This window comes from Rhinatrema bivittatum, chromosome 13 (genome assembly GCF_901001135.1).
Source record: "Rhinatrema bivittatum chromosome 13, aRhiBiv1.1, whole genome shotgun sequence".
In the NCBI taxonomy this organism is placed as follows: Eukaryota; Metazoa; Chordata; class Amphibia; order Gymnophiona; family Rhinatrematidae; genus Rhinatrema; species Rhinatrema bivittatum.
The window spans coordinates 65209372-65222995 of NC_042627.1; the positions used below are offsets into that span (position 1 = coordinate 65209372).

Sequence of the window (13624 nt, forward strand, 5' to 3'; positions counted from 1 at the left end):
TAGGTGATTTAATTCATATGTGAGCATGTGTATGTAATTATTCATGCATACATGAGTGACGTACGTTTCTGTAATTAATGAGCACATATATCTGTACCTTGATAAACATGTTTTTACTTCTAAATATAATCTGCTTTCAAATAGCTGAAAGGCAGAATATAAATACAATAAATAAAAATAAAAAAAATCTTTCATCAAAAATATCATAGCCAGACCGCTCTTTCTGTCTCCTTTCTTTGTGCCCTTGTCTCCTCCATCCGTCATTGCAAGACTATTTAGAATATTTTACCTGAGGGTGAGAGATGTTGCCTCTGAGTAACGGCAGTGCTACAGACACTAAGGTCCAAAGGTCCTCTTCCTAAGGTCCATTCTACTTCTTTCCACAGTCGGGATGTAGCAGAGAATTTTTTTTCTTACTCTTTAATACAGAAATGGAAACCCACAGCATGACTCCAGTGATGCCCCTGAGAAGGTTAGAAGGAGTAGTCTGGAGACACAGGTGCATGCACAGATGTGCAAGGGGTAACATAGAAACATATAGAAATGACGGCAGAAGAAGACCAAACGGCCCATCCAGTCTGCCCAGCAAGCTTCACACGTTTTTTTCTCTCATACTTATCTGTTTCTCTTAGCTCTTGGTTCTATTTCCCTTCCACCCCCACCATTGAAATATCTAGCTTGATTAGTTAGGGGTAGTAGGGGTAGTAACCGCCGCAATAAGCAAGCTACACCCATGCTTATTTGTTTTACCCAGACTATGTTATACAGTCCTTATTGGTTGTTTTTCTTCTCCCCTGCTGTTGAAGCAGGGAGCTATGCTGGAAATGCGTGATGTATCAGTCTTCTCCCATGCTGTTGAAGCAGAGAGCCATGCTGGATATGCATCGAAAGTGAAGTATCGGACACAATTGGTTTGGGGTAGTAACCGCCGTAACAAGCCAGCTACTCCCCACTTTGTGAGTGCGAACCCTTTTTTCTTCTCCCCTGCCGTTGAAGCAGAGAACTATGCTGTATATGCATTGAAGGTGAAGCATCAGGCTTATTTGGTTTGGGGTAGTAACCGCCGTAACAAGCCAGCTACTCCCCTCTTTGTGAGTGTAAATCCATTTTTCCACATTTCCTCTTGCTGTTGAAGCTTAGAGCGATGTTGGAGTCACAGTAAGCATGTGTATGTTTATTGAATAAGGGTATTGTCTCCAGGCAGTAGCCGTCATTCTGGCGAGTCACCCACTCTTCATTGGCGGCCTCTTGACTTTATGGATCCACAGTGTTTATCCCACGCCCCTTTGAAGTCCTTCACAGTTCTGGTCTTCACCACATCCTCCGGAAGGGCATTCCAGGCGTCCACCACCCTCTCCGTGAAGAAATACTTCCTGACATTGGTTCTGAATCTTCCTCCCTGGAGCTTCAAATCGTGACCCCTGGTTCTGCTGATTTTTTTCCTATGGAACAGGTTTGTCGTTGTCTTTGGATCATTAAAACCTTTCAAGTATCTGAAAGTCTGTATCATATCACTTCTGCTCCTCCTTTCCTCCAGGGTGTACATATTTAGATTCTTCAATCTCTCCTCGTACGTCATGCGATGAAGATCCTCCACCTTCTTGGTCGCCCTTCTCTGTACCGCTTCCATCTTGTCTTTGTCTTTTTGTAGATACGGTCTCCAGAACTGAACATAGTACTCCAGGTGAGGCCTCACCAAGGACCTGTACAAGGGAATAATCACTTCCCTTTTCTTACTCGATATTCCTCTCTCTATGCAGCCCAGCATTCGTCTGGCTTTTGCTATCGCCTTGTTGCATTGTTTCGCAGACTTCATATCATTAGACACTATCACCCCAAGGTCCCTCTCCTGCTCCGTGCACATCAGCTTTTCCCCCCCCATCGAATACAGTTCATTCGGATTTCCACTCCCCATATGCATGACTTTGCACTTCTTGGCATTGAATCTGAGCTACCATATCTTCGACCACTCTTCCAGTTTCCTTAGATCCCGTCTCATTCTCTCCACTCCTTCCGGCGTGTCCACTCTGTTGCTGATCTTTGTGTCATCCGCAAAAAGACAAACCTTACCTTCTATCCCGTCCGCAATGTCGCTCACAAAGATATTGAACAGGACCGGTCCCAACACCGATCCTTGCGGTACACCACTTAAAACCGCTCTCTCTTCAGAGAAGGTTCCATTTACCATCACACATTGTCTTCTGTCCGTCAGCCAATTTGCAATCCAGGTCACCACCTCGGCCCTCACTCCTAAGCTTCTCGTTTTATTCACCAGTCTCCTGTGCGGAACCGTATCAAAAGCTTTGCTGAAATCCAAGTATATGATATCAAGCGCTCTTCCTCGATCCAATTCCTTGGTTACCCAGTCAAAAAAGTTAATCAGATTTGTCTGACAGGATCTTCCCCTGGTGAATCCATGTTGCCTCTGGTCCATCAATTCTCCGGACTGTAGATAGTTCACTATTCTCTCTTTCAGCAGTGACTCCATTACTTTTCCCACCACCGAAGTGAGGCTAACCGGTCTGTAGTTGCCAGCTTCCTCCCTGTTCCCACTCTTGTGAAGCGGGACCACCACCGCTCTTCTCCAATCACTCGGCACCACTCCCATTTCTAGGGATCTATTGAACAGGTCACACAGCGGAGCCGCCAGAACATCTCTGAGCTCCCTCAATATCCTTGGATGAATCCCATCAGGCCCCATGGCTTTGTCCACTTTCAGGTTCTTTAGCTCTTCCCACACATTTTCTACTGTAAAAGGATTTTCATCCATTCCACTTCCCTCCAGTTTCTTGTTGTGTAGAGATGGTCCTTCTCCAGGGTCTTCTTTAGTGAACACAGAGCTGAAGTATTCGTTTAATATTTCTGCCATTTCTTCGTCTCTCTCCACACATTGATCATTACCACCTTTCAATTTCACTATACCACTTTGGACCTTTCTCTTTTCGCTGATGTATCTGAAAAATGTTTTGTCACCATTTTTTATCTCCTTGGCAATCCTCTCTTCTGCTTGACTTTTTGCCAACTTGATTAATTTCTTTGTCTCCCTCAGTTGATACAAATATTCTTCTTTGTGCTCCTTCCTTTGGGATCTTTTATATTTCTTGAATGCTATTCTTTTAGCTTTAATTTTGTCAGCCACAGTTATAGCTCTGAGATATGCGCCAGCCTATACCTGCAGAGTGCATCAGATAAGGAATGCCAGGGGCCTCTTAGCATTAGCAAATGGCTCTATATAGATATAATCTATTATTAGTATTTTATATATACATAAATTATTTTTAAACAATGCCTAGCCTCTGTATGTCTCATGGAAAGGACAGCAGGCATCTTGCCCAGGCATCAGATATGAAAATATGAAAGAGAGCAATATGAGGTATCTATGGCAGGAGCTCTGAGATAGCATCCCTCCGCCCCATTCGCAGTGCCCCACAAGGCATGCACTGGAGATATAATTACTCTCTCAGGATAACGGAAGGACATCTCGGGCTCTGCTGAAGTGGTGACACCTTCTAGTATGTGGGTATGAGCCATTATCTTTGTGACTAACCAAGTCTAAGAGAATTTCTAATAGGCTAGGATTAAAGCAATGTGGTTATCAGGTTAGTTAACTCCACATAGCTACATAAAAATAAAAGTCAGCAAACTAGTCATAGGTGATACCTGCTCACTGGACTAATTGAATAAATATATTTATTTAACACATTTATATTCTGCCTATCACCAATTCTAGGCAGGTAACAAAAAAACATACATAAAATCCATTAAAACAATATAATCATGAAAATAACACAATTGTCATGAAGCGACATACAACTTAAAAGAGAAGCACACAAACAGGACAACAATAAATGCATTGGGAACTTGGCTATGGCTATTCCTTAAACAAAAGGACATAACGTATCTCTCATAGCTCAGCCTGATCTTTCACCAGATCTGAAAAATGGTAAAATGATCAATGAAACTTCAAGAAATAAGTAGGGGTGTGTACAGCAAAACTCGTGCAAATAAATTTTGGGGGTTTTTTTAAGTTTCATGTGGTATTTTTCATTTTGTTTTTTATTTCAGAAAATAGTTTTTGCTATTTGCAAATAGTGCATCTTATAAGCAAATGCTGTGCACTATTTTCCGAAACAAAAAACAAGGAGAAAACCTGAGTGTCAAACCCCAGGGGTCTCTGGTGACCCCTGACCCACCCCTTTGCCACACCTGGAAGTGGCCAAAGCTCCCCCAAAAAGATAGTATTAAGGAATAAAGCTCTGTTCCCCTATCCCGCCCCCAACTCTCCCCCCGGCTGCCAGTCCCTACATCGCCTACCCTGCCAATCAACCACGCCAGACTTACCCAAAATCACCCTAGAGGTCTAGTGGGGGCTCAGGAGCCAGCCCTCCACTCCCAGACCCAGTGGCTGCCATTTTCAAAAATGGCGCCGGCTTCCTTTTGCCCTTATTATGTGACAGGGGCTATTCAATGGCAGAGATAGCCCCTGTCAAAAATAAGGGCAAATGGTGGCTGGTGCCATTTTTGAAAATGGCATCGACCAGCCTGGAGCTAGGGAGTGCTCTGAGCTGCCACTAGATAAGGGGGGTGTGGGGTGGGTGAGGTCACTAGACTACCAGGGAATGTTTTAGGGGGGCACTCCTGGCATAGGGAGGGAGCATGCCATCAGGTGAAGGGGTGCTTTTCACCCAGGGCACCATTTGCCCTAGAGTTGGCCTTGGAAGGGATGGCTAAACAAGCCTGCAGAGGAGGGTAGCTGGCTAAGGAGGAATGAGGAGGAACCTCCTGGGGAGTGGAGGAATGGGGAGCAGGGAGTGGAGCTCCCTCCAAATATAAAATTCAAAGTATGCCCATGCAGGAGGGGAAGGGAAAAAAGAGCTAAAGACAGGGAGAGGAGGAAGAGGAGATTAGGAGAATAAATGGGGTGGAGAAAGAATGGTGATGATAGGTGAGGGTTGGGGAAGAGACTCTGGTATGGATGGGCTGTTGGGGGGAGGAGACTGGTGGGGAGAAGCTAGCATTGGGAAGAAGAATGATTGCTGGGACTTTGAATCTTTCCTAGCTTTGTTTTAGCTACTCGAGTCTTCACCCTTCTCCACATTATCTGCTCCTCTCTGGACATTTACATACAGGCTGCTCGTTGCACTCATAACTACTGTGCCTTATGTAGATTCCTTGTGGCTATCCTGAAAACCAGACCGGTTTGTGGTACCCCAGGACTGGAGCTACCTATCCCTGAAACTGTTAAAGGTAGTAACTGCCTCTCCATGCAAGTCACTTGCGTGTCTTCTGTTAAGGGTAGTAACTGCCGCTCCGTGCGGGTCACCCACGTGTCTTCTGTTAAGGGTAGTAACTGCCGCTCCGTGCGGGTCACCCACTTGTCTTCTGTTAAGGGTAGTAACTGCCGCTCCGTGCGGGTCACCCACGTGTCTTCTGTTAAGGGTAGTAACTGCCGCTCCGTGCGGGTCACCCACGTGTCTTCTGTTAAGGGTAGTAACTGCCGCTCCGTGCGGGTCAACCACGTGTCTTCTGTTAAGGGTAGTAACTGCCGCTCCGTGCGGGTCACCCACTTGTCTTCTGTTAAGGGTAGTAACTGCCGCTCCGTGCGGGTCACCCACTTGTCTTCTGTTAAGGGTAGTAACTGCCGCTCCGTGCGGGTCACCCACTTGTCTTCTGTTAAGGGTAGTAACTGCCGCTCCGTGCGGGTCACCCACTTGTCTTCTGATAAGGGTAGTAACTGCCGCTCCGTGCGGGTCACCCACTTGTCTTCTGATAAGGGTAGTAACTGCCGCTCCGTGCGGGTCACCCACGTGTCTTCTGTTAAGGGTAGTAACTGCCGCTCTGTGCGGGTCACCCACTTGTCTTCTGTAACTGCCGCTCTGTGCAGGTCACCCACATGTCTTCTGTTAAGGGTAGTAACTGCCGCTCCGGGCGGGTCACCCACTTGTCTTCTGTAACTGCCGTTCTGTGCAGGTCACTCACGTGTCTTCTGTTGAGGGTAGTAACTGCCGCTCCGTGCATGTTACCCCTGTGCCTTCTGATAAGGGTAGTAACTGCTACTCTGTGCATGTAATTACGTTCCTAGAACGCAGTCCTCACAGAACAGCTCATCCTCACAGTGGGGAAAAGAGATCCTACCCTAACCTCCTCCCCTCACCCCACCCCAAAAAACTTAGTCACAAAGGTCCACGAGTGGTGGATAATTTCAATGGCGTGCATTGAGCTTTCTATGAAGTGACAGCTCCCCAGGAATAGCGTCAAACAATTGAGGAAATACGAAAAAAAAAGAAAACTGAAAGGAAATAAGCTACAATCAGGAACATTCAGGTTTTAACATTATTCTATTTATTCTAATTTCATAATTACCATCAATGAGCTTTTTTTTTTCACTTATCCACGAGATTCCTCCCCTGTAGGGCAGTGGTAAGAACATGGAGCTGTGAACCTGGACACCCTGATCAGCAGCTCATTGTGTGACCTTGAACAGTCCCTGAACCCTGTCCATGCACAAGTTTTGATTGGGAGCGCTTGCAGAAAGGCACATGGTATCTGTGGGCGTTGCCTTGTGTAGTGCTGTGTGCAGTGACGGCACAACCTAAATCTGAGCCCTCAATATGATTGCTCTGGTTACCTATCTTACCTGTTTCGCCTGTGCTATTAATCGTTTATTACATCCCTCTGTTGATTCATCGGTGGTATATAAAATAAAACTGTGTATGGTTTGCGCTTCCTGCTCTTTTCACACTGTTTGCTATAACAATTGCACTATGATGTCGAGACAATAAATGTGGCTTTTTCCTACAACTCTGGCTACATTCTACTGCCACTTAAATGGAAATTTACAAGAGCAAATGGGATGTGCGGTCGGTGCTGTTTTTATCAAAGCGTTTAACAGATTATATTAGGCATAAACTTTTTCTCGCATGGCATCCACTAGTCAGGGAAAACCTTTGCAGAGCGTGCCTCAGCACTGTTTTCTCCTCTGCTCTATTTTTAGGAGAGATGTGTCTCCCCTCTCTCTCTCTCTCTCGCTCACACATACGCTCCCTCTCTCACACTCTCTGTCTCTCACACTCTCCCTTCATCAAAAGGAATGCAAGTTCAGAGGCCTAATAGGGGTGTGTACAGGCAGAACAGCTCAAATCATAATATTTTGGACATGGAGAAGCAAACACTTCATCTTGTCCCAAAAAAGGGAATATATCTACCAGAAGAAATGTAAATGCAATGTGTGGGGTTTTTTTTAGGGAGAATGGTACTTCACTTTTCTCTGGCAATAGACTTCTATTTTTAAAGAGTTTTCCTACTAGAGTATAATCAAAACAGGCGTGTGTGTGTGTGTGTGTACAAAGGTATACAGTTACTGCTATGACGACTGACAGCTGAATCGCTTCTAATAGTAAATCTCCCAACTTTCAACCTCTCCCTCTTCAGCTCTGCGAAATGGAAATTATCACTATGTGATCAACGGCGACTGGGCAATCAACTGGCCGGGGCTCTACAGCGTGGCAGGAACAAAAGTTCTATACCGTCGGTCTGCAGACAACCAAGAGAGCTTCGAGGCAGCAGGGCCTACCGAGGAAAACCTGCATATTATGGTACAAGAGCTGCACCTATAGGCCCTGCCAGTTTAAAAGAAAACTGAGCGGCATGGACACTCATGCCTCTGATTTCTGTGTATGACATTTATGCTAGATACACCAACTCAACCTGCATGCTAATACATTACTATTAAACAGATAATGGATGGTATTCCCTCTACCACCAAAATGATAAAGGGGATGGAACAGCTCCCCTATGAGGAAAGGCTGAAGAGGTTAGGGCTGTTCAGCCTGGAGAAGAGACGGCTGAGGGGGGATATGATAGAGGTCTTTAAGATCATGAGAGGTCTTGAATGAATAGATGTGACTCGGTTATTTATACTTTCGGATAATAGAAGGACTAGGGGGCATTCCATGAAGTTAGCAAGTAGCACATTTAAAACTGATTAGAGAAAATTCTTTTTCACTCAACACACAATTAAGCTCTGGAATTTGTTGCCAGGGGATGTGGTTACTGCAGTTAATGTAGCTGTGTTTGAAATAGGTTTGGATAAGTTCTTGGAGGAGAAGTCCATAAACCACTATTAATCAAGTTGTCTTAGGGAATAGCCACTGCTATTACTGGCATCAGTAGCATGGGATCTACTTCGTGTTTGGGTACTTGCCAGGTACTTGTAGCCTGGATTGGCCAGAGTTGGAAACAGGATGCTGGGCTTGATGGACCCTTGGTATGACCCAGTATGGAAATTTCTTATGTTCTTATGTACAAGATACATGTCTTCTACAGCCTGCTTTACTAAACATTTTTTTGCCACTGACACAGAATGGGGAAGAAAAAGCTTTAATAAATCACACCCTACTGTCCTTTTCCCCAGGTTAAGGAGTTAATATGGCAGCTAATTCAAACCCCTGTGCTGGCATGGTATGAGTCACTCATACACACTGTAGCAGTTCCCTGTCTTTCCTGAACCTGGTAACACCTACCACACACTGTTGCCTTAAGAACATAAGAACATAAGAAATTGCCATGCTGGGACAGACCAAGGGTCCATCAAGCCCAGCATCCTGTTTCCAACAGAGGCCAAAAACCAGGCCACAAGAACCTGGCAATTACCCAAACACTAAGAAGAACCCATGCTACTGATGCAATTAATAGCAGTGGCTATTCCCTAAGTATAATTGATTAATAGCCATTAATGGACTTCTCCTCCAAGAACTTATCCAAACCTTTTTTGAACCCAGCTACACTAACTGCACTAACTACCTTCTCTGGCAACAAATTCCAGAGCTTTATTGTGCGTTGAGTGAAAAAGAATTTTCTCCGATTAGTCAAACACCCTGTACATCTAAATATCATTACTAGTTTTTCTCGTTAAGACTAATTTATCACCAGAATAGATTATTCTTTCTTTCACTGTTTCCGATCCCCCGCAGGTTCTTTTTACAGAGCAAAACTCCGGGATCGAGTATGAGTACTGGCTTCCCAATGACCTCTACAACCATCAGCAAGCAAACCGCAGCCCACTACTCCAAAAGCAGCAGGAAGTGACCGCTGCATCCCAAGAACTCTTTACTACCACTCAGCCAGCTCCCCTAACCAGCAAAGTGGGTGAGGCTGCAGCAGAATGTGCTGATTCTTCCCGGGCTATTTGTCTCATTACGAAGCCCTGCTACAGTGAATAAGGTCCCCTCCCTAGGAGGTCAATAACGTTTATCACGGGAATCGGTGGGCGCCTGGCACTCATGCTTGACAGGCACCTGTGGGGCAGTGTTTCCCAATCCTATCTTGGAGGCACACCTAACCAGTCTACTTTTCAGAATATCTGTAATGACTATGCATGAAATAGTTTTGTATACATTGGAGACCCGCAGTATGCCAGTCATGCTCATGTGCATTCAGTGTGGCAATCCTGATAACCCACTGGCTAGATATACCTGCAGCAGGTCTGGGAAACACTGCTGTAGGGTATGACAGTGATTCCTAATCCGGTCTTCCAGGACATGCTTTCCAGTCTGGTGTTCAAGATCTTCACAATGAATATCATTGAGAAATATTTTGCATATAGTGAAAGTAATGCATGCAAATCTCTCTCATGCATACTCATTGTGGATCTCCTAAAAACCAGACCTGTTTGTGGCACTTGAGGACCGGAGTTGGCCACTGCCGCTCTAGGGGATCTTATAGGACCAGGTTGAGAACCACTCCTTAACGGGACCCAAGGTGGGGGCTCTGTGGCCCTTGCCAGAGTTTGTGCAGCTTGGCTCCATTGATGCTGGCCAATGCGGGAGTTTGTGAAGATTAAAATCTAATCTGAATGTTAGTGGGGCACTAAACAAAGTCCATTGAACTCCCCCCCCACGAGAGGAGTGTTATGATGCCATCTGCTAGAAGAGAAAATGAAGGCCGCCCTCAAGCCCATACCATCTCAGGTGAGGGAGGCCAAAGGCGGCATGACAGAAAAACCCAGCCCTTTATCTACGCTTCTCTCTTGAAACCCCCTTTCGATGATGATTGCATTGTGTAGCAAATATCCCCCTTTCACAACATCAGGCAGACTGAAATTTGCAGCGACGCCTCCAGACTGTTAATAAACGCTGGTGGTAAAAGCTAAGTGACTCTGTTTGCTCTCACAGAGCTGTGGAAGCCAGCGGTTCCCGGAAACCGGCACCCTCAGCCCCGCCTGGAGAGAGAGAACACAGAGTGGAATGACATTCGGGAAACCCCCAGGCTAGGTATGCCAAAACCTTTTCTTTCTGACTTTTTTTGGGGAGAGGTAAGAGGGATCAAGTTGCACTTCTGGAATGTCAGGGCTTTGACCACATTTTGCTTAGGTCTATCTGTTTACTTCCAGTCTTGTTAACTTTGATCCGACTTTCAGGGGTGAGACTTTACAGATAAAGCATGTTTATCTCAAAAGAATTTCAGGATGTTCAGACTTTCGACAAGAACATTCTGGCATTCGGCCAGGCACAAATCCCCAGAGCAGGTCGAAGTGGAAACCACCCAGTGGTATCCAGTGCTGTGCATTCTCTTCTGCTCTCCCTTCACAGCTAAGGCTTCCACACTGAAGTTACTGCTGCAGCTCAGTGCTCCTGTACCCAGCGCCTTTCATGTTCGGGGACACTAGACTTTAGCATTCTTTATCTTTCCGATTTCACAGGCAGAAAATATTCCATAAGATTGTTCAGGGTAGGGGGAGAGAAATGCATGAATCTCAGTGAATGTGCTACACCCAGATTAGCTCTGTAGCTTTCCCTAGTAAAGAATTTGCAGGCCTTTTAGAGGAAAAAAAAAAAAAATAGCTGAGGCAGATTTTGTCTTTGTTTCGGTGACCTAAAACCATAATTGCTTATGACGAACTTAGAGGATGATCCATAATGGTATCTGCCGATCCTCTGGCCGAATAAAAACCTGGCCGAAGCACAGAGAACACGGAGGGACAGTGGTGATGGTGCAGGCCCCTCTGACGGATAGTTCTGGGGGCCAAGTGACTGCAGGATCAAGGGTAGCCTGCACAGCTCGACTGATTTGAGCCCAGGCAGTTCCCATTCTGTACGGGAGCTGCACGGGCCCGGGTAGGCTGAGCTGCGTAGGCCCACCCTGATCGTGATGGAGCCCCCCCCCCCCCTTCAGCACTGGTGCAACTGCCTTGCCCTCGCTCCCCCCGGCGCCTCTGCTACTAAGGAGTGGGTCACACATATCCTAGTGAAATGATAGCGGGAAGAAGCAGGGAACGGTGGATTTCTACTAATTTGGGATGGTTCGTGTCCATACTGACAACAAATGGAAGGCAGGGGTTAGGCAACGGGTGTGCAATTCAAGGATCTAAGGCTAAAATCGGGAGCAGTGGGTCTGACACTCGTATATGATTTATGCCCTTAGTTGTGCTCTCCTGGGCTCAGATCCGGTCTCATCTTTCCTAGCCTTCTCCCAAGTTCCCATCAGCAGGAGAGCAGAGCTTCACATAACAACTAATGTTCTGAAGATTGTTTGATGCGTGTAATGTTTGGAAGCTGCAATAAATGGAATTTGTAGATTATAACGCCAGTAAAATAAATAAAGTAAATATCCGTGGCTGCCTCCTCCCCTCCTGGCGTTAATCTGAAATCTGAATGTGCAGTGCCAGAGGCTCCCAGGCGCCTTTGGGGGCCCTGTGGGCTTCAGTCTTAAGTTGCTAGAGTTGGAGGTAGGACGTGCTGCTTTCCTCCTGCCCTTAGGAGAGGATTGTGCAGCGGGTTAGGGAAAGGATCACAGCGGGGGGCAGAGAGTGCTTGCCAAAATGACGTAAACAATGATTTGCCCTATCTGAGGAATGGCCTTGTATTTGGGGCCTGGGTCCCATGTGCCTGTGAGATATCAGAACAAAGCACAGCGGATCTTGGCCAATGCTCAGAGTGGGGACCTCTGAGGAACACTGGGTGCTAGAGGAAAATGTCTTGGGGGGGGGGGGCTCAGCAGAGGGCCTACGCTTTTCTCTGCGTCAGTACTGAACCAATACCCCGCAGCATGGTGGTAAGCATGATTTTTAATCACTCTGAGATTGTCCTGGATTAGCACACAAACTTTCTCCTCTCTCTCTATCATATACACATACTCTCTAACATACACATTCGTTCTCACACAAACATGCACTCTCACATGCTCACTCACAAACTCTCACACGCATATACTCACACATACTCTCAAGCTCACATACATGCTCACACACTCACACTCTCTCCGCTGGCACAATCGCATATCTGAGGGTGGGTTGAATGTTACGACTGAGGTGTCAAGAACACAGTATGATGGACTTTCTGTCTGAATTTCAGCATTAACTTCTTGTTGCAGATAAATGTGGGAAGTGTAAGAAAGTCAAAGGACGTCAGAACAAAATCAAGCAATATTGTGAAAAGGACTTCGGTGAGAAATGGTGCTTTCACTCTCCTTTGGGTTGATAACCGTAAATAAAAAAGTCTGTACATGGTTCTTGTTTAACTGCTGTGAAGGGGAGACTGATATGCATACTTAATATAATAAATCACTAGCTATACTACTAATTAAGAGGTCTGCACTTGTAGATTTTAACTTTTGTGTCACTTCCTTGCAGTTTTTCGTGGCAAGATTATTAGTAAAAAAACTGTTGGCCATGAGACCCGTTACGATGTCCAAGTGATATTGACCTACAAGAATAATTTTCCCATTGTGCGGCGAGAATACATGTGGGTCCCCAACCTCTGTGACTGCCCTAACCTGCTGGAGAAGAGGGAATATATCCTGATGGCACGGAGGCACGTCAACTTTGAGCATACCTTGAACAGAATATTGCTAGAGGCCAGCAGTTTTGTACGTCCATATAGGCCAAAGGAAGACAAGCTGCTTCAGGGCCTTGACCAAGAATGTGCCAAGCACAGGCACCAGCTCAGGAAAAACCTTCAGACATAGCTATTCTTCAAAGGAACTCAAAGACACGCCATTCCCTTAAGAGGGATCATTTATGAAAGCAGAGACACTTTGTGATGCTTATGCTTACCGCTTGCCTCATTTTTAATCACAGTATTAATTGTAGTCACAAAGAACTCATGCCACTAAAGATCTTAGCCATTAACACAGAATGGGTGGGAATCCCTGGTGAATAAGGTCCTAGAAAAGATACCATCTATGCCAGCAACCAGACTGGAAGTGCATTTTCTCTTCTTTTCATGACTCTAAATAGATGAGAGAGGCTCAGTTGCTGGGGGGAAAGGTGATGAGGCACTAGGCGGGATGTGCACAGGAAAATGTATTCTTTTTTTTTTTTTTCTTGTTTGTTTCTTTCTGTTGCTTTTTGTCTTTTTGAAGTGTTTTTGTTTTGTTTCTTGAGTTACGCATGTGAAATGCACTCTTATGCGTACGTACGCGTAAAACGAAACTAACCAAAACGAATGCACATCCCTTGGCAATAATCTTGGATGAAGTTCCTAGGAGCTCAGTTTAGTGGCTTGCCAGCACGTTTTGCCTATTCCGCCATTCCTGTATAAAGCAACATCCATCTGTACTTCCATAAGATGGTAGATGGAGACAACGATTACAGCTTTTCTTGCATTCGGATGCACCTTCCATTCAC

The 13624-nt window shown here is 45.6% G+C and overlaps 1 protein-coding gene across 2 annotated transcripts in view; it reads left to right on the top strand.

The window, feature by feature from the left end:
- ADAMTSL5 (ADAMTS like 5) overlaps positions 1-13533 on the top strand; it is a 38015-nt gene extending 24482 nt beyond the window's left edge. For both annotated transcript variants that reach the window (XM_029574411.1, XM_029574410.1), the window contains exons 9-13: positions 7432-7595; positions 8973-9147; positions 10173-10271; positions 12370-12441; positions 12629-13533. In XM_029574411.1, coding sequence (XP_029430271.1) covers positions 7432-7595; positions 8973-9147; positions 10173-10271; positions 12370-12441; positions 12629-12963 — 845 coding nt within the window. In that variant the 3' untranslated portion in view covers positions 12964-13533. The remainder of the gene's footprint in view (positions 1-7431; positions 7596-8972; positions 9148-10172; positions 10272-12369; positions 12442-12628) is intronic.
- The last annotated feature ends 91 nt before the right edge of the window (positions 13534-13624 follow it).